Source organism: Ascochyta rabiei, chromosome 14 (assembly GCF_004011695.2).
Source record: "Ascochyta rabiei chromosome 14, complete sequence".
NCBI lineage: Eukaryota > Fungi > Ascomycota > Dothideomycetes > Pleosporales > Didymellaceae > Ascochyta > Ascochyta rabiei.
In genome coordinates, this window is record NC_082418.1 from 1,427,157 (window position 1) to 1,451,123 (window position 23,967).

Here is a 23,967-nt window from a genome sequence, read left to right on the forward strand (position 1 = left end):
AACACGTCACTAAAGTGCTAGAATGCCTAAGACAGGCAGACCTACAGCTTAAACCTAAAAAGTGTAAATAGCATAAGGAGGAAGTTAAATTCCTAGGGTACATTGTAGGACGATATAGAGTTAAGATTAGTCTAACAAAGGTAGAAGTAGTTAAGACTTAGCAGACGCTAAAGACGGTTAAACAGATCTAGGAATTCTTAGGATTTGTTAACTTTAACTGACGCTTTATTAAGGACTACTCTAAGATTGCAATCCTGCTAACAAAGCTTACGCGGAAGGATACACCATTTAAGTAGGGATAAGAACAGAACAATGCGTTTAAGGCACTTAAACAAGCCTGTATTACACCTCCTATATTGATTATGTTTTGCAGTAGTAAACTAATACGCATAGAGACTAACGCCTTAGATCTTGCATTAGGCGCCTATATTACATAAGAAAAGAATGGACTATAGTACCCTATTGCGTACTACTTACGTAAGTTCTTAGAACTAGAAGAACGCTATAATGTGTACAATAAAGAGTTGCTTACAATTATATTAGCCCTAGAACATTAGCAACTATATGTAGAAAGCTGCTTAGAACTTACTATCTACACTAACTATAAGAACCTAGTATACTTTACTACCACTAAGGTCTTAAATTAATAACAAGTATGTTAGTCTAAGATACTTAGGTAATATAAATTTAAGATATTGTATACGCTAGGCAAGGACAATAGCAGAGCTAACGCACTTAGTTGACAACACAGCCTTACTAGAGAAAAAACAATTAACTAGTTCGCAGTGTTAGGCATTAACAATAATAGATTACTTAGACTATTGCAGTAACTAAACAATATAATGCAAATTAAAAACAAACAGCGCATTACATTAGACGTACTAGAGGAACTTTAGGACAAAATTATAGCTAATTACTACAATAACCTACTATATAGACACCCTAGAATTACACGTATAATAGAACTTATTAAGTAATACTATAAGTTTAGCAGTATAAAGGACAAGGTTACTAAATATGTTAAGAACTGTGTTAACTGTTAGTAAAATAAACACAGTACACATGCAAAATACAGAGAAATGCAGGTAATAGAACCACCTACAGCACTATAGACGAACATTACAATAGATTTTATTACACAGCTGCCTATCTTAAGAGACCCTGTTACTAGATACAACTATAACTTAATCTTTGTTATAGTTAACAGATTTACTAAGTACGCTAAGATAATACTGTTTTAACATAGTTATACTGCAGAGCAGCTTACATAAGTGTTTCTAGATTAACACATAAGGCATTATAGCATACCAGAATTAATTATTAGTAATTAAGATAAGCTCTTTACGTTAAATTACTGGACTACGCTCTTAGCAGCTATTAGTACCAAGAAGAAGCTTTTAACAGCCTATTATCTGCAGACAGATAGATAGACTAAAAGAACAAATTAGACTATAGAAACATACCTACAGATATACAGCAACCAGTAGTAAGACAACTAGGTTTTACTGTTACCTATAGCACAGATTGCATATAACAACAAATTGTTAGAAGTAATAGGAGAATTACTATTCTTCCTAAATTACAGGATGCACCTAAATCTCTTTACCAGAAGTCTAGACACACTAATTTAGACTAAATTAGCAATATCCTTAGTAGCAAGACTAAAGGAAGTGCATAAAAAGGTATAAGAAAATATTAGCAAGGCTTAAGAACAAGCAATCTCATATGTTAACTAGAAAAGAAAAACAGCACCTTAGCTAAAAGAGGGGGATAAAGTCTATCTTCTTACAAAAAACCTTCGCACATAAAGACTAACAAAAAAACTAGACTATGTTAAAGTTAGACCCTTTTTTATTTCTAAGCAGATAAGCGTAGTTAACTATAGACTTAATCTGCTAAAGGATGTAAAGATCTATCCAGTGTTCTACATATCGCTATTGGAACCAGCCAATCCTAGAACGCCCGTCCAAGAGAACTTCTATTATTAAGCTAATGGCGAGGATGAATAGGAAGTTGAAAAAATAGTTGCAGAAAAACGTACCCTACAAGGCATTTAATATCTAGTTAAATGGTTAGGATACCCTAAATTGGAAAACACATAGGAGCTACCTACAAACCTTACAAATTGCCAGCAGCTACTAAAGAAGTTTCAGGAGTGTTAAAACCCCAGATAACAGACCAGTTGATCACTTTAGCCTGGGCAGGCGCCTCCGGGTTAACAGACGCAATTGCTGAGTTTAACACTTCCTGCTAATCTAATCGCTCTAAGTCTTTAGCATCCGCCGCACCTGCATTAAAAATCTGCTGCTCCTTCTGTTTTAACAAAACCTTCTGCTTACGCAGTTAGCAACCCTTTGCGCGCAACGCTCGCATCTCTGCTAGCGCAGCCTCTGCAATAGCTTCTTGCGCTTCTAGCGCCAAATCAGTTTCTTCCTCTTGTCTCCTTAGTTTTTCTATCTCCGCGTCAATGCAAGAGAAGTTTAGAGCTGGAACATCTACTGGTACACACGGCGCAGACCCCACGCAGACACAGTGTCCACACTGTTCACTTAACGTGTTTTATAAGCGAGCGCCGCGTACAAGCGAGCGCCGCACCCCACCAGGTTTGCACATATCTGTAAGCGTGTATCTTAACAACGTAATAACATAACAGTTAGACAATTATAGAGTAGATTAAGCAGTATCTAAAGTATCTTTCTTACACGTGCGTGAGTTATAACCAGTCTCTCTGCACCTTGTACAGCGCGCAAGAGCCTAGCGGCTGAGGCCTGATTGCTCGCCTCCTTAACGCTCTTCACGAGCAACCTGCTGATCAGCCTTACGTTAAGCAAGTATATCCTTGCTAGCTCCCTTTATTAAGACTCCTTGCTTCTGTATACGCTTTTTCTTGCGTTATTTCTGCTCTAATACTGCCTTATTAGCCTTCTTAAGGCTAGCGATCTAATCGCTTATTAGCTTAGCAGAGAGCATTATTACCTTAGCGCCCTTTTTAAGCTAATTAATTGCTTTAATAATTAAGGCAGGTAATAAGCTCTTATGCTGACGTACACGATTACGTATTAATATTAATTAAGCATTAAGCTTACGTACGTTGCTTGGCGTACAAGCCTCCTAGAGGGTCTCTGTAAGAGCAGCAGGAGAAGGTGTACGGAGCTGTACGTCTAGCTTTAATAGAACAGCGTCTGGCTAGAGGGGAACAAGGCCTGCGCCTTAAAAAGCTAAGCAGATATTAGCTAATGTGAATAATTAATTAAAGGCTGCCTTAAACGCTGGTAGAAACTTAAGCTTAGTAATGTGGTTAATGTGGTGGCAGATTAGGCTCTTAATCTCACGACTGTACGCGCGCTTCAACAGCAAGAAGCAGCTAACATTAAGAGGCTGTAGCAGGTGTAATAAGTGAGGCGGCATACAGAGCGTGTAGATGTTGTTCTCCTTGCAGAGCTGCTTAAATTTAAGAGAGTGGTGGCTCTTGTGGCTGTTAAGGATAAGCAGGCGACGTGCGCCTACTACCTAAGCCTCTGTATGCTTAATAAAGTGCTTCAGCCACTTAACTCCAAGCTCGTTAGTTGTCCAGCCGTTGTTGCTGACTGCGATCGCCCAGTTGCGTGGGATCTCTGCCTCCTCGTACCAGGCAGACAAGTAGTATTAGCCAGCAAAGATAAGGAAGGGTGGGATTGTCTAGCCAGCAGCGTTAATTGCAGCGATAACTGTCACCCACTCGCGATTGCCAGGCTGAACAGCTTTTAGCCTGCCTCTCCTCTCTGACCCTGTCACAACAAGCTAAGTTGTGATCTTGCCTATTATAAAGCCAGCCTTGTCAAAGTTGTAGACGTTATTATTGCAGATGCTGTACCTAGCCTTTGTCTGCTCCACAAGCTTAAACCAGTGGCTAATTAAGACTAGATCCTTACAGAGGGCTCTCTGCCTATTGTACGCTTGGTTGAAACGCGTTGTAAGACTCTTAGTACGCTTAACAAAGTTGCGTGGCTAGTGGACGCTAACCTGACCTGCACCGCGCGCAGCTAGTAGCTTATTAGCTATATTACGTACGGCTGCGTATATAGGCCTAAATCTACATTAGTCTAAGTTAAGTATATACTAGACTATTACCTCCTCTTCTATCTAGGTTAACTTCTTTAAGTTAGGTTAGCAATCACGTTAGGCAGGCTTGCTAGCGCGTTAGTGGCGGATTGTTCGTTCAGACACGTTATAGACAACAGCAGCATTACAATTACTCTGTATTTAATAGGAATTAATAGATAAGATAGCAAGCTAGATATCTGCTTTATTTGAAGCTAATATAGTAGCGCTGCGTTAAGCCATTGTACGTTGAGATAGGAGAGGTGCGCAAACTTGGTGGGGTGCGGCGCTTGCTTGTACGCGGCGCTCGCTTATAAAACACGTTAACAACAACAGCTAACATAGTAACTTTTCTTTAGTACAGCGCTTACAGGTAACTATAACAGCCTAACCTTTGTTGTTTATGCGATTACTACGCTTGTGACAATAGACAGTACTGCAAGACGTTATTTAGTTAGCTTACAAGGACATAAGCCAGAGAGGAGGAGGATAGTGTTACAAACATGAATCCTAAGAAGGGAATTACTAGGTTTTGTTGATGGATATTACAAGGCGGTACAATAGCTAGTAAGGAGGCTATTACTCTGCAGGTAATAATAAGACAACTTACGTGTAAGCCGCTAGGGCCCTAACAGGTAAAGCGTCCTATAAGATAAAGGCTAAGTAAGCTATAGGATTTATAGGATAAATAACTAGCGTCCTATAGGAATCCTACAGGATCCTATAAGACTTATAAGACTATAGAACTCTGTTCTATAAGACTATAGGACATCTTAGGTATATAGTAAGTAGGAATACAACCCTTATAGTTTATATTTAACCTTATTAATTAAGTTTGTCTTTAGAATCTTAACCTGCTCTTAAACTAGACAGTCTACTCTGTACTATTTATTGCACCCTATCTTTACAAGCTTTGCTTAGTTAATAACCCTAACTAATCCACTAGTGCTTATCCCTAAGAACCAATAGAATTAGTGCTTACAGTCTTTAACTAAAGTATAACTTTAACACTATGTTGTAAACTACTATGTTATAAGCTACTATGTTGTAAACTACTATGTTATAAGCTACTATGTTGTAAGCTAAGATATTGTAGTCTGCTATATTATAAGCTAATATGTTGTAAACTACTCTATTATAAGCTACTATGTTGTAAGCTAAGATATTGTAGTCTGCTATATTATAAGCTAATATGTTGTAAACTACTATATTATAAGCTACTATATTATAAACTACTATATTATAAGCTACTATGTTATAAACTACTATGTTATAAACTACTATATTGTAAACTACTATGTTGTAAGCTAATATATTGTAGTCTGCTATATTGTAAGCTACTATGTTGTAAGCTACTATGTTGTAGTCTACTATATTGGTAAACTACTATATTATAAGCTAATATATTGTAAACTACTATGTTGTAAACTACTATGTTATAAGCTAATATATTATAAACTACTATATTGTAAGCTACTATATTGTAAGCTACTATGTTGTAGTCTGCTATATTAGTAAACTACTATGTTGTAAACTACTATGTTGTAAGCTACTATATTATAAACTACTATATTGTAAGCTACTATATCGTAGTCTATATTTCTGGGTCAGGGGATGGGGTTAGGTTTGTTGCGCGTGGCAAGTGGTGACTACTTGGTTGTTCGATGGATACCGCGTAGCAGGGCGTCAAGATCTCGCGGGGGAGCAGTGAATAGTGAAGAAGAGCACCGTGTACAGAGAACCAGGAGTCCTGAATGTCGTGGGCCATTGTATGTGCTTAGGTTTTTTTTTTTTTCTTTTTTCTTAATATTTTTCTTATTTTTGGGTTTCGCTTGCTTCTCAGCTCAACTCACCAACACACAACAAATACACACACACCCTCTCAAAAGCAACAACACTCACCCAGTAGCATGCCCGTAGCCAGAACAGATCTCGGACAGAGTCTGGCTCCTAGACGAGAGCTCCCAGGTACCGGTGTGGGACGTGGCAGCGGCGCCCGGCACATCGGTGGCCTGCGTGACCTGGACGGGGCTGTTTGGTTGCTCGAGCGTCCCTCGTGCGAGGCTGTGCCTTGGCTGCGACGGAGCTGGCTTGGAGGGTACTGGCTGTGGATTGCGTTTCTTTTGGCTCTTCTACGGGCATTGGGCTCGCTGCAACAGCCACTGACAGCACACCTAAACCTCCAACTCTGCACCTAAAAAGATAGAACGGGGAGAGAGAAGAGAAGAGAAGAGGAAGCTCTCAGCAACAAACATCAGCCCCTGAATCGGTAAACATGCACATCGACCCTCTCCTCCCCCGACTGCATGTCGCCCGGTAGGTCGTAACGCAAGACTGCCGTCTCGAGGAACCCGGCGTCGGCCATGAGCGAGAAGAAGACGCGCTCGCTTTCGTGGCGCAGTTTCAACGCTATGGCTACTACAGTGTGTGGGGAAGTGCGGGTGAGTGCAGTTAGGGTGCGGACTAGTGCCGGACTGGGGGCGTTAGGTCTGTATTCTGCTCTGAAGCAAGGGGAGTGATAAGGGAAGGGAAGCACACACCTGCTATCAGGATTGTACGTGCAGTCAGCCGCCAGCACCATGTCGAGTTTGGACTCGGACTCGGCGAGCCAGGGGGGGAGGGGGGCGTCCCAGTCTAGCTCTGCGAACGAGACGAGGGAGCCCGGGGCCAGGGTGGAGTGGCTCAGGGAGAGGTTTGCCGAGACGATGTCGTGCGCTTCGGGCAGGTCGGTCAGGGTCACGGTGCAGTTTGGAAGGAGAGAGGCGAGGGTTATGCCGACTATCCCACACCCTGTGCCTAGCTCCAGGACGTTCAGGGTGCCGTTGGGCGGGGAGGGGAGGAGGGCGGTGGAAAGGGCGTGTGTGGAGTCGGGGAGCAGGGAAGACAAGTGGTGGGCGAGCGTGATGCCAGCGTCCCTTGGTGGTGGTTAGTAGGGAGGGTGCAGACACGGCGATGCGTGGGTACCATAGATGTCGTGCTATGCTCTCCCCCGTCTCTTCCCACACACTGACGACGGCCTGTCCGATTGTGAAGCGGCGCTGCACCAGCTTCGCACCTCCAGCGTTTGGCGGCGAATTGAAGTCTGCGCTCCACGCCGACACGATGCCGTGTGCGTCGGGGTGAGACAGGTCGTGCAGAGCATCAGACTGCGCCTTGGGCTCTACGCCAACGCGCACTCGCAGAGCACGGGAGGCGTAGGATTTCTTCAAGGGCAAGGAGATGGCCAGAGACCGCATCCCTGCGGCCCACTGGACGGTGCGCCACACGCACATCTCGCCGCCACGCTCTGGGGAGACGAGCTCGGCGGCCAGCTCGACATGGTGAGGGAAGAACGAGTCGCCCAGGTCCGAGGTGATTGTGACCAGGCAGAACACGTGACTCTTGGTGGCGCCCTTGTCGGTGGTGATGCGCGGGGGCTTGAGGAAGCGGACGTACCGCATGGGTGCGGAGGGGGAGGGGAGGGGAGGGGAGGGGGGCGGACGTGGGGTTGGGGATGCACTAGCTTCTTTGCCGGGTGAATGGCGCGCAAGGGCGTCATCGTTGGAGGTTGATGGACTTGGCCGCATCACGAGACGAGACGAGACAACACAACACGATACGACACGACACGACACAATACAACACAACACAACACAATACAACATAACACAACACAATACAACACAATACAACATAATATAACACGACACAACACAATACAACACAACACAACACTACACCACACAACACCACACAACACCACACAACACCACACAACACCACACAACACCACACAACACAACACCACACAACACAACACAACACCACACAACACAACACAACACCACACAACACCACACGACGTTGATGGACATTCGCAGCATCACGACACCACACCACACGGCTCCAGGCGCCTCCAGGCGACGTCCGTCTGCGGTCCACCATGTACCGCCGCGGTGATCCTCGCTGGAACCGCACGATCCAGCACATCTCGGAGAACATCGAGCACGCCAACGAGGCGGCGGCGGAGAACCTCTACGGCTTCACGCAGCGCTACGTCAGCCCGTGCGTGGCCTCGCTCACCACGTGCTGCAACGCCGTGACGGCCCCGTGCTTCGCGTCGACCGGCGGCCGGAGGCGCAACAAGGCGCGCGCGCGCGGGCGGGCCGAGCTGAGCTTCGACTTCTACGACGACTGGGAGCACGACGAGAGCGACGGCCTGCTGGGCTGGGGCAACGACAGCCTCGAGCGCTTCCTGGGCGCCGCCAGCAACTACGGCACCACCGCCCAGCCCGCCCGCCAGCGCGCCATGAGCTACGGCCCGCGCGCCCGCGACCCGCGCTTCGACGCCGCGAGACGCAAGTCCGCCGCCCACGCCCACGCCCGCGACGCCCAGGACCCCACGCTCATCCCCGGCTCCTCGTACTTTGGCTTCCTCGGCCGCCTGCCCTTCAAGCTGGGCGGCCACGGCCTGCGCTACAAGCCCAGCGCCGCCGACCTGACCGACCACCCGGGCGCCCAGCACCAGCGCCGCAGCCTCGACGAGGAGCAGCCGCTGATCGAGGACAGCGACGAGGACCGCGACGGGCACAGCGACCCGCACCGCGCCACCACCCTCGCCCACCCCGGCAGCGACGTCAGGACGCACCGCCGCGCCCGCAGCGACACGCACACCTCGGGCCACACCACCGACTCGTTCAGCTCGCGCGGCGACATCTTCCCCTCCGAGGACGAGCTCGACGACGCCGTGCCCCTCGACGACGAATTCACCATTGCCCTCGAGCGCCGCACCACGGGGCAGTGGGACGACGGCGTCAGCCCTGGGAGCGGACGCAACACGCGCAGCAACAGCAAGCGCCCCAGCCGCAGCGCAAGCTCACGCACCGTCAGCAGCGGCAAGCGGAGCGACGACGACCCACGGCCGGCCCACGCATCCAACAACATCATCGAGGAGGTCGACATGGATGCTGACCTCAACATGCCCACCCTGGACGAGCTGTCCCGCGAAGAAGACCAGCTGCGACGAGCCGAGGAGGCAGGCGTCGCGCGCAAGAGACACGAAGCCAAGCAGCTGGCCCTCCAGCGCGGCCTGGCTCCCTCGGCGCCTGCAACACCGCACTCGACGATGGACGGCCGCGATGTAGCAGACTTTCCATCCCCTAGCTCTAGCGAGCCAGTCCTTGAACAAGACGGGCTCCCACACGCACTCGATGCAGGCTCGCCGGCGAGCACACGGCCTAGCACCGCGGTCAGACGGGGGGATGCAGGTGTTGATGCAGATAGCAAAGCACACGTCCAAGCCGACGTTGGTGCAGATGGAGACGCACCTGTAGCAGCAGAAGCAAGGCAAGGGCAAGAGGAAGAGCAAGAGAAGGCGCAAAGAAAAGCAGAAGAGCTAGAAGACTTCGTCCCAGCGCGATTACCGCGTTTTGGCTAATGTAGATGTGGATGCAAATAGCTACCTCATTTCAGTCTAGTCCAGTTCAGTTCAGTTCAGTTCAGTCCAGTTCAGTTCAGTTCAGTTCAGTTCAGTTCAGTTCAGTCTAGTCCAGTTCAGTTCAGTTCAGATGCAGAAACAAGGTCTCTCCAAGAACACGTCCAAGCAGAAGTAACAGAAGTAATAGAAGTAATAGAAGTAACAAGAAAACAAGAGAAAAAGCAAGATGACTTTTGTTCCACCATAACCACTCTATTCCAGCCAACTACAAATCACCACCACAGACACAGACACAGACAGACAGACACAGACACAGACAGAGAGAACAGAATCCCACAACCATGTATATAACCAACTATACCAGTCATCAAGAAACCACCAACCCACGCAAGAGCACCGCACGCTCAAACGCAGCAGAACCAACGCGGGCTTGATGCCGAAGCAGCAGAGTGTTTTTCATCGCAGTCTGTAACGTGATGGAATATTGATTCTGCGAGTGATTTTCTTTCTCTCCCTCTATAATGTAATGGTATGTCGATCGTGCGAGTAATGACTTTGAGTGATGTTTTCGAACCATGTTTTTAAGCAATGTTTCAAGGTATGTTTTGAGTGTGTTTTTGAGTGTGTTTTTGTGTTTTCAAGTGTGTTTTTGTGTTTTTGTGTTTTTGAGTGTTTTTGAGTGGTTTGTATGTTTTCGAATAGGTTTCAGTCTACAACCCCATATTCCCAAACGTGACGTTGCGCTTCGTCAACCCCGCGTATATATCGTCCAGGACAGCCCTCTTCCTCTTCCGCCCCGCATCTTTGCTGATTTCGTCTTCGCGCTCCTCCTCCTCCACCTCGACGTCTTGCGCTGTCCGCGGCCTCCACGCGCAGATGCGGCCGTCGGCGTGTGCAGAGTACAGCTCCACGTCGTGCGCGCGCCACGCGAGACTGGTGATGCGGGAGGAAGTGGTGGTCGTGGACTTGGTGGAGGCGTTGGTGGCGACGTCAGCAGCCCGCTTTTGGGTCTCGGGCTGCCGCATGCGCCGCAGCAGTTTGCCGTCGAAGAGCTCGTAGAAGAGGATCTCGTGCGCGTTTGGGTAGAACAGCACGTCGGAGTGGGCAGGTAGGTAGTGCCGCGGCGGGAGGACGGGGATTACAGGCGCGAGGCCGCTGTTCTTCACTGCGGGGCCAAAGTTGGCCAGCGTGTTGGCGTACGTGAGCGTATCCCAGACGCGGATCCGCTGATCGTGGCCGGCGCTGACGAGGTGCCGGCCGTCTTCGGTCCACACGAGTCCGTTGACGGCGCCGCGGTGTGCCTGTGCCTGCCCGTGCGGCTGGCGCTGCGAGTACGAGGGCGCTTGTGCGCTGCTGTGGCCCACTGAGTCTTCGAGATGGAGCGTGCCGAGCGAGCCCACACTGCACCGGATGTCCCAGAAGCGCACTGTGCCGTCTGTGGCGCCGGAGGCAAGCAGGTGGTCCGTCACCGGGCTCCATGCTGTCGAGAGCACGGCGCCCGAGTGGCCGGCGAGGCTGTGCGCGGTTGCGCCTGAGCGGAGGTCGACGAGGCGCACATTCGGGCCCTGGGCGGCGCAGGCAACCAGGAGGTGCGACGCGATGGGCGAGAGGGCGATGTTGTAGACCACGGCGCCCAGGTCGAACGAGGCCGATACTGCGAGCGTCTCACTGGAGTACAGCTTGACCGTGTGGTCGTACGAGGACGTGAGGAAGGCGAGAGAGTCGAAGGGGTAGAAGGCGAGCTGCGTGACGCCGAGCCTGTGCTCTTTCGCCGTTCTGTTCACCGCGCTGAGGGGGAGGTACGCTTCCCCGCTCTCGGTGCTGACCGTCGCGGCCTCGAGGTCCCACATTGCGACCGACGAGTCTGCGCCGCCCGAGAGCAGATAGCGGCCCTCGAATCTGTCAATTGTCACGGCATTCACGCCGGCGACGTGTGCTGGGATCCGCGCATGAGGGTCGTCTGCGGAGGGGAGTCGCCGGCTGAAGGTCACGGCGGCGGGCTGCAGCGCGTCGATGAGGCGTGTGGCCGTCGCGCGTTTGAGAACATCCTTGGGTGTGAAGCCATATGCGCGGTCGAGCAGCTGCTGTTGGCTGGTCATGTGCGCCTACATGCTTTGCGCGTGGAGGTCCGAGAGACGGTCGTGGTCGTGGTCGTGGCTTGGGATGACGTCGGTCGTGCCTGGCCTTACCGTGTCCGTGCGCGTGATGCCCGGATTCGCGTGACGCCCCACCAACCGCCTCAACGCTTATACAGAGATGGGGTTATATAGCCACCTATAATAGCTATTATTATATAATTTTATAGTAGAGTAGTAAAGTAATACTTATAATTAATTTAGCCTATTTATATTTACTTAGAAGTGTAATGTTGTAGCTACTGCAGGTAGTAATAGTTAGGGCAGCTAGAGGCAGCAATAGGGGACTACGTCTACTAATATTATCCCTAAAAGCATGTTTTTAACGCTTTTTTAGCTAGGTTACTTATAAAGCTTTCTTCTTACTCTTTTAAAGTAATTATATAGCTTTTACAGTATTAAGCTCTTATTATTAATACTGCTTTTTAGCCTCCTGTTTAGCCTTCTAATTTGCTGTATTAGCCTTCTCCTTCTTATACCTCTCCTTAGCCGCCTCTCTTACTACACGCTTCTCCTTCTTCTCCTTCTCCTTAACTAGCTTCTTAGCAGCTGCTACTTCCTTATTAGTTACTTTTCTAAGTGCTTCCTCCTTCTCTTCTTGCTTTTTTATCCTTTTATAGAAGCGTACTTCTTTAATCTTCCTTAGTAACTAGAAAACAGCACTACTATAGTACTTCTTTTACTACTGTAAATCTAAGGCTTTATTCTTCTTCTTATACTTCTTCTACTTCTTAAAGGTCTTTTTAAGGCTATCTATCTTATATTAGAGGAGTAAGGCCTTAGCTAAGATGTAGTAGATTAATTATCTTATCTTTTTAGCGTTGCAACTACTCTTATCTCTAGCAACCCTCCACAACAACGTCTCTATTTTAAGCTAGTCTTTGTTACTATAAACAGAAGATAACATAGTATCTAAATCTAAGCTCTCTAAGCTCTCTAGTAGTATTTTAGCAAAGTAATTAAGGATAATGTTAGGATTAAGTAGATAGATACCTATTACGTTAAAAGACTTAAGTATTAGCTTTTTAGTAAAGCTAGAGATCTATACCTAATAGAAGAGCTAAAAGAAGTCTACTCTCTTAATATTTATATAGTTTTAAGACTTATAGATTTCTATTATAACAGCTTTTAGGTATACTGTTAATAGAGGCTTAAATAGTACTATATTAAGCAGCTAGAGTGTCTAGGTTAAGTAAGGAGGTAACATAGCTAGGAGTATCTTGTTTTAATTATAGTAGTTAATAGAGTCTATTGTTACATAGGATCTATAGCCATCTAGTATTAATAACCTCTACTTCCTCTAAGCTTTCTCCTTAGTATAGCAATTAAACACCTACTCTAGCCACGTAAGCCTAATCTTATTATTTAACTATCCTAAGAGAGATAAGGTAACTATCACCAAGTGTACCCCTAGCTTAATTTTAGCTACCTAGTCTAATTTAATGTTACTTTTCTTAGACGTGTAGATAAGCCTAGGTAGTAACACTAATCTATTAGCACACACACACGCTACAAGCGTCTGCTAATCCTAGTTACTATCTTAAATAGATACTTTAACCTCTCCCTTTATCTACATACATTTGCTAAACATATATTTTATTCTAGTAGTCTGTCTAATTATAAAGCCCTTCTTATCTATATTATATATATAGTACGGCTTAATAGAGTATTTAGCAATCTTAAGCTACAGTAGGTTAAAATAGAGCTTGTATTTATTATAGGAATTAGCGTTATAACGCTAGCAATCTATCCTAGTTAAGTAATGTAAGATAAGATAGATAGAGTACTTATTAATAAAACACATACCTAGCTTTTAGAGACTAGTTTTTAGGCTAGTAGTAACGTGAAATTCTGTATTATCTCTTATATAGGAGGTAAGTAACAGCTAGTAAGCAATTCTATATACTTTACTAGCTCTATCTCTTATTATAGGTTAAGTTATTGTTATTTAATAATTTTAGTTGCGTGTGATGCCTAAAGGCCTTAGTGTCTCTAAGCTAACGTTAATCTATTAACACTAAACCTAGCTGCAACTTTGTTATACAAAAAATCCTCTCCTAGTTTTAAGGATTTAATTGCTTCTATTACTAATTAAATTAGATCTATATTAGTTGTGTTGTGACGCGTTAAAGATTAGTGTATTTGGTGTTGGTGGGGCGTCACGCGAATCCGGGCATCACGCGCACGGACACGGTAGCGCACCGACTTGCACCACGCTAAACTTGTCCGCGCAAGCTCCATGCTACCGTCTTGCTGCACACCAACAAGCGACCATGTCGGCCAGGCGACACTATGGAAACTTCACTCGTCCGCCTTCCGAGTCCTCCGTTGACGACGCGAGTCTGACCTCGGAACAGCCGTCAAGGCGCCCTGCAAACGTCTACGATGCTGTAGCAGGTGATTGATTCCAACGTGCATGTAAGTTCGAAACTGACGACGCCAAGGACGCGTCACACAAGCTGGGTTGATCGGAAACATCACCGACGTGAAGAGCTCTCGGCAACCCCTTCGCCCGGATGAGGTCCTCTTCAAGCAAGCCAACGCGCCAATCCGGTATGAGGAGACCGACTACTACAACGCCCATGCCAGCCTGCCGGCAGATCAGCAGCTGCCGAGCGGCGAGCTTCTCACTGCAATCCACGCCTATGTCTCAACACTGTACTCGCGGACCGTCGAGGGCGACAGCCAGCCCACCTGGAAATGCATGGATGAGACTGCACTGATTGCCTTGGCCATTCTCATGGAAGAGACGGCGCGAGAAGTACTTGGCGAGACCGGTGACTTTGCCTTTGTCGAGGCGGCCGATGATGAGGAAGAGGAAGTGCTTGGAGTCAGGGATGAGCATGAAGAGCCGGAGGAGGACAGCCTTGAACCGATCGAAGTGGGAAGCGAGTCGACAAGTGACGGGTCTCGTTACTCTTCTGAAGAGTCAGACTGAGCAGCGCGCAATCAAAAAGAGCAACATGCCTGAGAGTGAGGATTGAGGTGGAGAAGAGGAAAAATGCATGAGCTGAGCGGCGCTGAACGAGCACAACGTCAGCGGCCGTATGAGACTGCAAGGAATAGCATCATCTGTAATTCTGCAGGGCCAGTAGAATCCGCCTTTTGCGACGCGGATCGTGTTCGACGTTGGAAGGTGGGTTCAGCCGCGTGACTGCCTTCTCGAGGAAGGCACGCCCGGTCACACCCAACACTATCCGCTTCTCTTCTTTCCCTACCTGCCGCTCGGGCTGCTTCCACACTCGACTTCTCCGACATCACAATCATTACAGACGTCATCAAGCATGGTAAGCCACTGACACTCACCCCTGCACACCCACTGACCTCAGCCAGGCGCCCAAGACTACAATCAACATGCAGAAGCAGGGCACGATTCTCGCCTGGTTCCACAAGACCGCACTCGCCTACAGCATCAAAGACCTGGAGAAGCTGATACCCTCGGTGGCCTCGATCAACGGCATGGCGGTGAAGGATTACCTGCAAGCGCTCCAAGACGACGGCCTGATCCGCACAGAGAAGATTGGCAGCGGCAACTGGTACTGGAGCTTTCCGAGCGAGGCGAAGAAGGCAAAGGTGGATGCATTGGCAAAGGCTCAGAGCGAGTTCGACAAGATCAGCGCTACGGCTGCCGATCTGCAGGCGAAAGTAGACCTAGCTGGTGCTGCGCGCGCGGAGGACGAGGAGGTGCTTGCGGAAACAGGTCCGTCTCGTGCATCGTCTCTCGCTGGTGGTACTGACAGCCCAGGCGGTGACCGCAGGACACTCGTTGCGAAGCATGAGGATCTCACCAAGCAAGTCGAGAAGCTCCGCACGGAGCTGGCTGCGTACAGCGACTACGACCCAGTCGAGCTGGACAAGAAGATTGATGACACGCAACGCTTGCGAGCTGCTGCTGATCGATTTACCGAGCACATCTACTGCATGGAGGGCTGGCTCAAGGAGCGGGTGCTCGATCGGGAGAGTCAGACTAGAGCCCTGAAGGAGCTCTACGGCGACGAGTGGGACGAGGACGAAGGTGGACTCCGGGAGCTCTGATGCGCTGCATCCGGAGCATGGTTTGTGTAGTTGGAAAAGCCGAGTCGAGATGGAGGATGTGAGAGTACTGCAGCTACAGAGATTGCGGGGAGCATGTCGATTGAAAGCAATGACAAGTCCAGATAGGCTTTCGCCGGTACTCTTCTCCCAGAGCCGCGTCCACATGCAGGCCTGATGGTCACCCCCACTCACACCATCACAATTTACTTATCCAAAACACAGCACAGCACGATGTGGGAGGTTTGACGTTTTATCATTCCAGTGGTGCCCCATAGTAAAAGGGTCCCTGTTTCGGTACAGCCTTTGCCATTGCCAGAAGAAGAGCTTATCCCATGTGACGCCCTCGGCCAATGCAATGCCATGTCCTAGCTTCACGCCGTTCCATCCTCGCCCATTCGTAAACCCGCGCTCACAGCATGTTTTCCCATCGAAGCAAGGCGTTTACGCGGCAGCGTGCCTGCCCTTGGGGTTCTTCTTGCCGACGTCGGAGATGGTGAGACCTGGGGCTGTTAGAAGGTGCGCAGTGCAGCGGTACAGAGCGAACGAATGAGATGGGCGGGTATGTGTCGAGGAAGACGAAAAAGGAGGAGATGAAAAGGAAAAGAAAGAGAAAATGGCGTACCCGGGGGAAGCGACTGCTTGAGCTTCTCGGCCTTGTCGGTGTCCTTGAGGACGAGGGTGTAGACGTTCCTCGAGCAGCGGACCTTGAACTTGATGTTGTTGACCTTCTTGTTCTTCTTCACGCGCGCGGCTGTGTGAGGATTGTCAGCTTCGTGAATCGCCTTGAGAGGGTAAGAGTTGCGCAATCGCTGGACAATGCGCATCGCAGGTGCATTCGCTGCTGCTCCGCTCTGCTCTCCTCGCTGCGTGCGCGTTTTTGCCTCTCTTCCTCGTCTGCGATGCGCTGTCCACCTCTTCCTCGTGCGTGGTCGTCTCGGGGTGTAGTGGGCTACGTACACTGGGCATCCTTGCGGCGGCAGATCTCGATGAACTGCTTGATGTCGGAGACTTCGGAAGGCATGTTGGCGGCTGGTGGGGTGGTCGAGTCGTGGAGATGTTCGTCGAAGAGTCGCTGGAAAGACCTCAAGACGGACCGCCGTATGCCACCCAAATCGTTGTGGTCTCGCTTATTTGCCGCACGGGCTTTCATGGGGCGGTGTTGCGCTAGATGTGCAATTGGCATGGTGGGGTTGCGGAGTGGGGCGCCGTGTGGCGCAGAGCGAGACGTTGCGGGTGCCTGGAACAACGGCGGACGTCGTCTCGAAGAGGTGGTGCTTGCGACACGTAGTATCCTTATACCTCCTTAACTGCACTCTTCTTCCTCACTCGCACTCATCGTACAGCGCGAAAGATTGCAGTTTAGCCATAGCTCTCCTCGATCATGCCGACGCCCCTCGATCGCGCAACGAGCCAACGTGTAGGTGACTTCTGGTCCTGGAACCTGATATACGTTGTGTGTAAGCTGGTCAGATGAGCACCCAAGCGCTAACAGAACCAGGCCCCCTTCTTCGCCTTTGCGGCGCTCGTCACGGGTGTTGCTGCGTGGAGCATCTGGGGCCAGGACCTGTTTCCCAGCTCAGACCCTACTGGTGGTATGCACCCTTGTCTTGTTCGTCGCAGGTGCCCTCGTGCTGTGCGAGGCTCTGTGGATTATCTTGTGATGTATGGGGAGAATGCTGGGCTGACGCTTGCTTGCTAGATCCGGACACATGGACACACGACCAGTGCATTGCCTGGCTCAACCACGTAAGTACTGACATGCGCCATTATCCTGTTTTCTTCTGTAAAGATTCAGATTTGGAACAGTTCACTACTTCAGTGCCGATCTTTGGGGCTGACAGTCTGAATAGCGAAACCTTCACCCTTCTCCGCTCGCCACTACAGCTGAGCTGCTAGAGCGTATCAAGGCCAACCTGAGGGTCGCCAGAGATGGCAATTACGGTGCAACTGGGCGCCAAAACTAGTTGGATGATCGTAACTGCTTTGCTACAGATTGCCTTGGGCGTGGAGTTCCGGTCGTCGGCTTTTATCACTTCAAACACCCTACTCACGTATACATCAAGTTTCCGAACTTGCAATCTCGTTCCTAACATCGAAGTCTTGCAGCAATGTAGTCATGGCCTCGAACATTGATGCAATATTGAACTCGGCCAACCATGTATTCGCAATCATAATTCGATCACCGTAACACCTGGCTATACGATTCCCTCCCATTTAAGACGTTTGGCGCTGTCTGGCAAATGGAAGGAATACACGAGTAACCACCTTTCTGATTGTGCCGACTTTCATCGAGAACCTACGATGATCGTAAGGCACCACAAAAGCGGCCCGACTGTCCGACCATGATACCGCCCGCCCAGCTAGAGACCCTCGAGACTCCAGAATCTTCAGAAATTCGGACTATATTTCGATGGAGGTACCAGAACATCTTCAAGGCTTCAGAAACGCCACCTTAAACACCATTGTCACCCGCACGTTCGAACTCGGCCAGCATCGCCTCGCTAGCATGTATCTCCTCCTCCTCTTCGTCCAGCATGCTCTGTTCGGCGGCCATCTCTTGTTGAAGTCGCTCCAACTCGTCAGTCATGCGCTGTTTATAGGGTGCCATACGCTCGTCGATAACAGCCTTCTTCGCTGCCATCTCTGCCCGCTTCTTGCGCGTAGCTTCGAGTCGCTTACGCTGTTCTGCGACCTGAGCCTCGATTGACATCGCACGAGGGCTTGGCGATACAGAAGAAAGACGCGCAGGCATGGTCGGCGTTGAGGGTGGTACCAGGTCGGTCTTGATGCGCTTGACGTTTGGTGGTGGGGTCAAGGTGCCTCCTGGAGCGCGCTTCACGGGCGTAACGGGCGAGAGAACGGCCATCGGTTTTTTCAAGAGCGTGGAGGTAGTCGTGTCGAGGAGCGCAGGCCTAGCCGTAGTCTTCCTGAAAGGCGGAACGAACGGCTGAGCGCCATTTTTGACGATATCCTTGGTGCTGGACGTAATAGCTGACTGGGCGACAATCGTGCTTAGAGTTGCAGGAGGCTGGAGGATGCTATGAAGGTCCGCAGATGTCGACATCGCTGGTATGTTGTCCGCCTTCGTAGTAGAGGTCTTGGGGGCTACATCTGCCATTCCAAGCTGCAGTTCGTCGCTGGGCTCCTCGACTTTCTCGACCGATTCCTTGCACTCAACAGGTGTGTCTGGCATGTCAATAGAGGCCTTCTTTGCTACCTTCTTAGTTGACTTCTTTGAACACAAGGTGAACAAATTGCCGTCAGTGTCCTTGGTAGCAGCGGAGGCGCTGTCAATCAGCTTATCGGTTTCGGTGCCCCTGGCAGTAGTGGATGAGCCGTCCTTGACTTGCGGAAGTGCAGACTGACCATCGTCAACATCCAACGTATCGAGAGCGTTACGAGTAGATAATTTAGCAACCGTTGCAGTTTCAATGTCGATAATAGGCATCATTGGTGGATTTGAGTTCGTAGTGGCAGAAGTCGTTTTGGTGTGTTGCTTCCTGACGACGGCTTTGGGCTATATATGAAGGTCAGCAGCAGGCTTCAGCTGTCTTTTACCACGGGCGCAAAGCCAAAATGACGTAAGCCAAAAAGAACGAGCTACACAAAGAAGAAATACGCTCTCTCACCTGAGAAATATTGGTCCTCTTCGAGCCCTTGATGGGGGTTGATGGCATGTCAGTAGGTGCAGGCGACGAGGTGCGCACTGAACAGTCTCCATCGTTCTTACTTGCTGGCTTGGATCCTAACGGCAACTCCGGTACAAGTTCGAACTCAAGAGCATGAGGTTCTGCTTTTGCGAGATTTTTGTCGTCCGCACAGAACGTTAATTTCATGTCGCTGCCGAGGATTGACTCTAGAGTCTTGATTAGCAATGCTCTTCGAATGAGAAACAAGCTTACCTTTGCTGCGATAGTGGAAGCGAAAGATCGCCCAGGGCTCTGTGCCGGGACGCTTCGCATAGACTTTCCTTCTCTCCCGGTTGCCCTTAGCGCCGTCAAGTGTGGAGCAATTTTTCTCAAAGGTCATATGAAACTGAGGCGCCACATCTTTGTAGCTCGCAACTCGAGCGCCGATGTTTGCGTTATCTTTGATTTCATCGTACTTGTGAATGTCGTTGATGTCGTGCTCGATACCCAGCTGGCGCGTGATATAGACGCGTAGGTCCATTGTACCAATGGTTTCAGGTGCATCCTTGCTGTGGGTTACGGGTTCTGAATGTGGGGAAACCAATATATCCGTGTCGATGACACCGTCTGGTGTTTGATAGAGGAATTTTTCGAATTCAAGCTTCTTGCTCTTTTGCAGTTGCACAGATTTGCTGGCGTAGATATGGGCCTTGCGGCATACCCCATCTACCAAGAAGTCATAGGAAACGGCCAGAGTCTGTGGACTTAGGTGTTAGTGTGAGAGACTGTCGTGAGGATCGCAACATACCACGCCTGAAAAGCGACCATCGACCTTGATCTTTTGTCCTTCCTCGACAGCAACATAGCAGCAGACGGCGTTGTCGCGAGCATCAATGTACTGGCCGTATTCTTCAAGTGGCTTTACTCGACCATCGACGTAGATGTGCGCGGAGGCCGTGCGGTCAGTGCCAGTTTCGGCGACCTTCATGTTATTGAACTGAAGCTGCTGCGACCAGGTGGATGAGGGGTGTGAAGAGGAGGTACTTCACCAAAGTGTGCGCGCGGCGTGCCAAACACTATACGGCGAGTGGGTGCCGGGTAGAGTGGAGGCACCGTCAACGCTGGGAGGGGCTGGTAGATAAATGAGGTGCATGGAGCAGCAAGGCGATCAGCTAAGTATTCAACAATTGACTGGTGGTGTAGGCAGGAGGTGTGAAGTAGATAGTCGAGACGAAGAAGCATATGAAGGCACTTATGAAGGACAAACGAGTACCGTGGTAGCGAGGAGCGTCCAGCTCGTTGGCGCAGGTAAGAGAGCGTGGATGTAACGGAAGGAGCAGAGTTTGGTGAGATTTGCTGGTGTCAGGACAGTGGCTGCACCCTTCTCTAAGCCTTGGAAGGCTGCAACAAGTGCGAGGAAATTTAGAGTGTATTTGATGGGAGGGACAGTGAAGAGTGGTTCAAGCTCGATACTGGGTGGTGTTGAGGTGAACGTCAATTGCACCTTCCGTCTCTTTGAAGCATGACCTACACATGTTGTCTTCAATGCCAGTGTCTGCAGCGTCTATTTTGAAGCATAGCAGACATTGTTTTTAGCCTTCACACGTACAACGGTTGTACCACGTCGTTCGGAAAAGCGCACCCAAAAACAAATTCATTGTTCTTGTCCAAAAAGGACGTCAGAAGAGCCATCAACTGGATGTGCGTGTTGAAGATGCAGCGACGACGACCTCAGCTCGAGCATGACGTTGTGCGCCCCGACGCACTGTCACATGCCAGAGACTCTGCGGAAGCTCGTCGTTGGGGCTGGAAGACGTCGAGCGGCTGCGTGCATCGAAGAAGCAAGAGCAGTAGTATCGCATGGCTATCTGCTGCCTCACACAGACCGCAACATGCCGTCAGTCATCGTGCAAGAGAGCGCAGTGAAGGGCACGAGAATGGGCCGGAGATGGATTGATTGGATCAAGCGGCGGAAGGACGGATGCGGCAAGGCTGCGTCGGCGTACTCGCTGCCAAGCTTTTTTCGCAGACGGCCGGCAGCTGCAGCTCGTTTCTCTACGACCTCATATCCCTCACCAGCACCACCCGCTAGACGCCGCACAACATGTTGTCCAGGACCTCCCAACGCACTGCGCAGGTACGGAAAGGCGCACACTGCCGCAATTGGGGCTGTGCAATCGGCCAAGTGCTAACGCGACACGCAGACACTCCTGCGGGGCGCCCAGCGCGCAGCCGGCCCTTCGATGGCTGCTCGATGTACGTCGCTGCTATGCGTGATGGCACAGCATTGCCGTCACGTGCCCCTCAAACACTCGGTCAACGTCTAACAGCCCGCAGCCTTCGCTACCGTCGGCCAGGACATCTTCAAGCCCACCAAGTTCGGCGGCAAGTACACCGTCACCCTGATCCCCGGTGACGGTATCGGTGCTGAGGTCTCCGAGTCGGTCAAGGAGATCTTCAAGGCGGACAACGTGCCCATTGAGTGGGAGCAGGTCGATGTCTCTGGTGTCGACTCGGGCAACGTCCACTCCGAGGAGCTCCTCCGCGAGTCCATCGCCTCGCTGAAGCGCAACAAGCTCGGTCTCAAGGGTATCCTCCACACCCCCGTCGAGCGCTCCGGCCACCGCTCCTTCAACGTTGCCCTGCGCCAGGAGCTCGACATCTACGCCTCGATCGTCCTCCTCAAGAACATCCCCGGCTACGAGACCCGCCACAAGGACATCGACTTCTGCATCATCCGCGAGAACACCGAGGGCGAGTACTCTGGTCTGGAGCACCAGTCGGTCAACGGCGTCGTCGAGTCGCTCAAGATCATCACCCGCGAGAAGTCTGAGCGCATTGCCAAGTTCGCTTTCGCCTTTGCGCTCGCCAACAACCGCAAGAAGGTCACCTGCATCCACAAGGCAAACATCATGAAGCTGGCCGACGGTCTCTTCCGCAACACCGTCAAGAGGGTCGGCGAGGACTACCCTACCCTTGAGACCAACGACATGATTGTCGACAACGCCTCCATGCAGTGCGTTTCGCGTCCCCAGCAGTTTGACGTCATGGTCATGCCCAACTTGTACGGAGGTATCCTGTCCAACATCGGTGCTGGTCTCGTTGGCGGCCCCGGTATTGTTCCTGGATGCAACATGGGTCGCAACGTCGCCCTTTTCGAGCCTGGATGCCGTCACGTCGGTCTCGACATCAAGGGCAAGGACCAGGCCAACCCCACCGCCCTGATCCTGTCCGCCGCCATGATGCTGCGCCACATCGGTCTTGACGACCACGCCAACCGCATCTCGCAGTCGGTCTACAAGGTCATTGCTGACGGGTAAGTTGATCTGCACCTGAACGGCAACCACGTACTAACAACTTGCCAGCCAAGTCCGCACCCGCGACATGGGCGGCAACTCGACCACCAACGAGTTCACCCGCGCCATCCTCGGCCAGATGGAGAAGGCATAGACATAGGTAACACTTGCTCTCTCACGTTCTGCTTGACGATTGGATGCTCTACCCTTGTACAACTAGATCAGCGGAGTGTGGATAGAGCTGTACTTCTAGTTGGTATATAGCATGCTGCATGATTGAATTGACATTGTTATACCCTCCTGGAAACGCCGCAACCCAAACGCCTCGCTATGCATGGTATCGTAACGACTCTTGTATCTAGAACTGGATCCTCCTCTTCCTGCCGGTGTACTTGGACGATGCCTTGACGACCTTGCCCTGTCGTTCCTGCTGCTCCTTCTTCTTCAGAATCCAGCCCTTGCTGCCCTTCTTGTCTACGCCTCTCTTCATTGTGCCGGCCCTTCGTCGTGTCTCCATGACATCCACACCCTCCATGCCGCGCACGACGCCCGTAATGTCGCCGTCCAGCTCGCCGCCTCCCACTGTAAGCACCAAGTAGGTCTTCGCACTTTTTGTCCCTGGATCGTCCTCAAGCAGACCGGCGCCAAATCCAGCCTTGATGGCCGCCTGGGACACCATCTTCTTCTGCTCGTCGTTCTTGGGATAAAATTGGCAGCACGCTCGTCCACCCCTCCTCAAACTAGCGTACAGCTGATTGAAGAACCTGCTCAACCTCCCAGCGGGACTGTCCTCGCTCGTCTCGGCTTGACACAGCCATTGGATGGCACTGATGCTGATTGCCGCATCGAATGTACCTGGGCGAAATGGCACGCCCTGCCCTGCGTCTGCGAGCAACAGATCCCCTTCGACCTCCTTCTCAAGCGCAACCCCCAGCATCGAGGCGCTGATGTCGAACCCCACCCATACGTGCGGCCCCGCGGGTGTGCCTTCCTCGGTCGTTTGCGACAGGATCTCGCCAGACAGGCAGGAACCACAGCCCACGTCGAGGATCATGGAGGGCTGTGTGAGGCCAATCAAATCGAGCGCGCGGTGCGTCATGTCGGCCTGAATGCGCTGGATTCGCGAGGAGGTCGTGTATTTGCGCGATTCGGTGTCATTGTAGTGCAGGTCGGGGGGTCTGAAGGCGTCAGTGTGGGTGCGGTGAGTGATGAAGCAGGACGCACAATATATCCTCGGGGCGCGACATGCTTGCGGCGTATCTCGAATGCACTCAAGTTCAAGCAGCGGTGAGGTGGTATCGAAGTCTGGGTTTTTATGGTGTTGCACGTTTTGGTGGAGTCGACTTCGCGACCGTGAATCTTTACTTTTTGGTGGG

General features: G+C 50.5%; 11 protein-coding genes across 14 annotated transcripts, besides 34 other annotated features; 5 read left to right on the forward strand and 6 right to left on the reverse strand.

Moving 5' to 3' along the window:
- Positions 1–65: part of a mobile genetic element that runs on past the window's edge.
- Positions 1–65: part of a mobile genetic element that runs on past the window's edge.
- Positions 1–2,129: part of a mobile genetic element that runs on past the window's edge.
- Positions 1,810–1,949: a mobile genetic element.
- Positions 2,130–2,550: 421 nt separating the features above from the next.
- Positions 2,551–2,617: a mobile genetic element.
- A 75-nt stretch (positions 2,618–2,692) lies between these two features.
- Positions 2,693–4,408: a mobile genetic element.
- Positions 3,251–3,504: a mobile genetic element.
- Positions 3,251–3,507: a mobile genetic element.
- Positions 3,275–3,495: a mobile genetic element.
- Positions 3,329–3,495: a mobile genetic element.
- Positions 3,332–3,492: a mobile genetic element.
- Positions 3,338–3,498: a mobile genetic element.
- Positions 3,521–3,645: a mobile genetic element.
- Positions 3,785–3,981: a mobile genetic element.
- A 402-nt stretch (positions 4,409–4,810) lies between the features above and the next one.
- Positions 4,811–5,090: a mobile genetic element.
- Positions 4,856–5,091: a mobile genetic element.
- A 351-nt stretch (positions 5,092–5,442) lies between these two features.
- Positions 5,443–5,452: an inverted repeat.
- Positions 5,443–5,602: a mobile genetic element.
- Positions 5,593–5,602: an inverted repeat.
- Positions 5,603–5,862: 260 nt separating this feature from the next.
- Positions 5,863–5,903: a tandem repeat.
- Positions 5,904–5,927: 24 nt separating this feature from the next.
- Positions 5,928–5,985: a tandem repeat.
- Positions 5,986–6,254: 269 nt separating this feature from the next.
- On the reverse strand, positions 6,255–7,520 carry EKO05_0008442 (uncharacterized protein; the record flags this gene model as incomplete). Of its 2 annotated transcripts, none has more annotated exons than XM_059637301.1 (3): positions 6,255–6,543; positions 6,621–6,995; positions 7,045–7,520. In XM_059637301.1, the coding sequence occupies 3 exons, from the start codon at positions 7,518–7,520 to the stop codon at positions 6,255–6,257; spliced, it is 1,140 nt and encodes a 379-aa protein (XP_059493284.1). The 2 variants fall into 2 exon arrangements, with proteins under 2 accessions (XP_059493284.1, XP_038796883.1); XM_038941444.2 differs by having other exon boundaries at positions 6,255–6,554.
- Positions 6,293–6,318: a tandem repeat.
- Positions 7,521–7,614: 94 nt separating the features above from the next.
- EKO05_0008443 (uncharacterized protein) lies at positions 7,615–8,061 on the reverse strand (the record flags this gene model as incomplete). Its single annotated transcript, XM_059637302.1, has 1 exon — positions 7,615–8,061. One exon carries the CDS (start codon positions 8,059–8,061, stop codon positions 7,615–7,617), a length of 447 nt encoding a protein of 148 aa, XP_059493285.1.
- Positions 7,647–7,962: a tandem repeat.
- A 281-nt stretch (positions 8,062–8,342) lies between the features above and the next one.
- Positions 8,343–8,446: a tandem repeat.
- On the forward strand, positions 8,369–9,496 carry EKO05_0008444 (uncharacterized protein; the record flags this gene model as incomplete). The annotated part of the gene is made up of 1 exon (XM_038946528.2): positions 8,369–9,496. One exon carries the CDS (start codon positions 8,369–8,371, stop codon positions 9,494–9,496), a length of 1,128 nt encoding a protein of 375 aa, XP_038796884.2.
- Positions 8,428–8,468: a tandem repeat.
- Positions 8,624–8,674: a tandem repeat.
- Positions 9,394–9,459: a tandem repeat.
- Positions 9,497–9,538: 42 nt separating the features above from the next.
- Positions 9,539–9,626: a tandem repeat.
- A 36-nt stretch (positions 9,627–9,662) lies between these two features.
- Positions 9,663–9,700: a tandem repeat.
- A 75-nt stretch (positions 9,701–9,775) lies between these two features.
- Positions 9,776–9,815: a tandem repeat.
- A 391-nt stretch (positions 9,816–10,206) lies between these two features.
- EKO05_0008445 (uncharacterized protein) lies at positions 10,207–11,595 on the reverse strand (the record flags this gene model as incomplete). The annotated part of the gene is made up of 1 exon (XM_038946529.1): positions 10,207–11,595. The coding sequence occupies one exon, from the start codon at positions 11,593–11,595 to the stop codon at positions 10,207–10,209; it is 1,389 nt and encodes a 462-aa protein (XP_038796885.1).
- Positions 10,431–10,481: a tandem repeat.
- An 87-nt stretch (positions 11,596–11,682) lies between the features above and the next one.
- Positions 11,683–13,827: a mobile genetic element.
- Positions 12,333–12,364: a tandem repeat.
- A 77-nt stretch (positions 13,828–13,904) lies between the features above and the next one.
- On the forward strand, positions 13,905–14,569 carry EKO05_0008446 (uncharacterized protein; the record flags this gene model as incomplete). Its single annotated transcript, XM_038941315.1, has 2 exons — positions 13,905–14,028; positions 14,076–14,569. 2 exons carry the CDS (start codon positions 13,905–13,907, stop codon positions 14,567–14,569), a joined length of 618 nt encoding a protein of 205 aa, XP_038796886.1.
- Positions 14,570–14,985: 416 nt separating this feature from the next.
- Positions 14,986–15,666, forward strand: EKO05_0008447 (uncharacterized protein; the record flags this gene model as incomplete). Of its 2 annotated transcripts, XM_059637303.1 has the most annotated exons (2): positions 14,986–15,331; positions 15,377–15,666. In XM_059637303.1, the coding sequence occupies 2 exons, from the start codon at positions 14,986–14,988 to the stop codon at positions 15,664–15,666; spliced, it is 636 nt and encodes a 211-aa protein (XP_059493286.1). The 2 variants fall into 2 exon arrangements, with proteins under 2 accessions (XP_059493286.1, XP_038796887.2); XM_038941480.2 differs by having other exon boundaries at positions 14,986–15,666.
- Positions 15,667–16,107: 441 nt separating this feature from the next.
- EKO05_0008448 (60S ribosomal protein L38) lies at positions 16,108–16,849 on the reverse strand (the record flags this gene model as incomplete). The annotated part of the gene is made up of 3 exons (XM_059637304.1): positions 16,108–16,166; positions 16,289–16,417; positions 16,624–16,849. The coding sequence occupies 3 exons, from the start codon at positions 16,847–16,849 to the stop codon at positions 16,108–16,110; spliced, it is 414 nt and encodes a 137-aa protein (XP_059493287.1).
- Positions 16,504–16,531: a tandem repeat.
- Positions 16,850–17,047: 198 nt separating the features above from the next.
- Positions 17,048–17,630, forward strand: EKO05_0008449 (uncharacterized protein; the record flags this gene model as incomplete). 2 transcript variants are annotated; one of them, XM_038941404.1, is made up of 4 exons in its annotated part: positions 17,048–17,119; positions 17,165–17,258; positions 17,366–17,412; positions 17,517–17,630. In XM_038941404.1, 4 exons carry the CDS (start codon positions 17,048–17,050, stop codon positions 17,628–17,630), a joined length of 327 nt encoding a protein of 108 aa, XP_038796889.1. The 2 variants fall into 2 exon arrangements, with proteins under 2 accessions (XP_038796889.1, XP_059493288.1); XM_059637305.1 differs by having other exon boundaries at positions 17,048–17,083.
- Positions 17,631–18,118: 488 nt separating this feature from the next.
- On the reverse strand, positions 18,119–20,283 carry EKO05_0008450 (uncharacterized protein; the record flags this gene model as incomplete). Its single annotated transcript, XM_038941388.1, has 4 exons — positions 18,119–19,183; positions 19,296–19,522; positions 19,569–20,052; positions 20,104–20,283. 4 exons carry the CDS (start codon positions 20,281–20,283, stop codon positions 18,119–18,121), a joined length of 1,956 nt encoding a protein of 651 aa, XP_038796890.1.
- A 1,116-nt stretch (positions 20,284–21,399) lies between these two features.
- Positions 21,400–22,745, forward strand: EKO05_0008451 (Isocitrate dehydrogenase (NAD(+)); the record flags this gene model as incomplete). The annotated part of the gene is made up of 4 exons (XM_038941472.1): positions 21,400–21,432; positions 21,500–21,551; positions 21,633–22,611; positions 22,661–22,745. The coding sequence occupies 4 exons, from the start codon at positions 21,400–21,402 to the stop codon at positions 22,743–22,745; spliced, it is 1,149 nt and encodes a 382-aa protein (XP_038796891.1).
- A 204-nt stretch (positions 22,746–22,949) lies between these two features.
- EKO05_0008452 (18S rRNA (guanine(1575)-N(7))-methyltransferase) lies at positions 22,950–23,838 on the reverse strand (the record flags this gene model as incomplete). Its single annotated transcript, XM_038941418.1, has 2 exons — positions 22,950–23,769; positions 23,816–23,838. The coding sequence occupies 2 exons, from the start codon at positions 23,836–23,838 to the stop codon at positions 22,950–22,952; spliced, it is 843 nt and encodes a 280-aa protein (XP_038796892.1).
- Between the last annotated feature and the right edge of the window lie 129 nt (positions 23,839–23,967).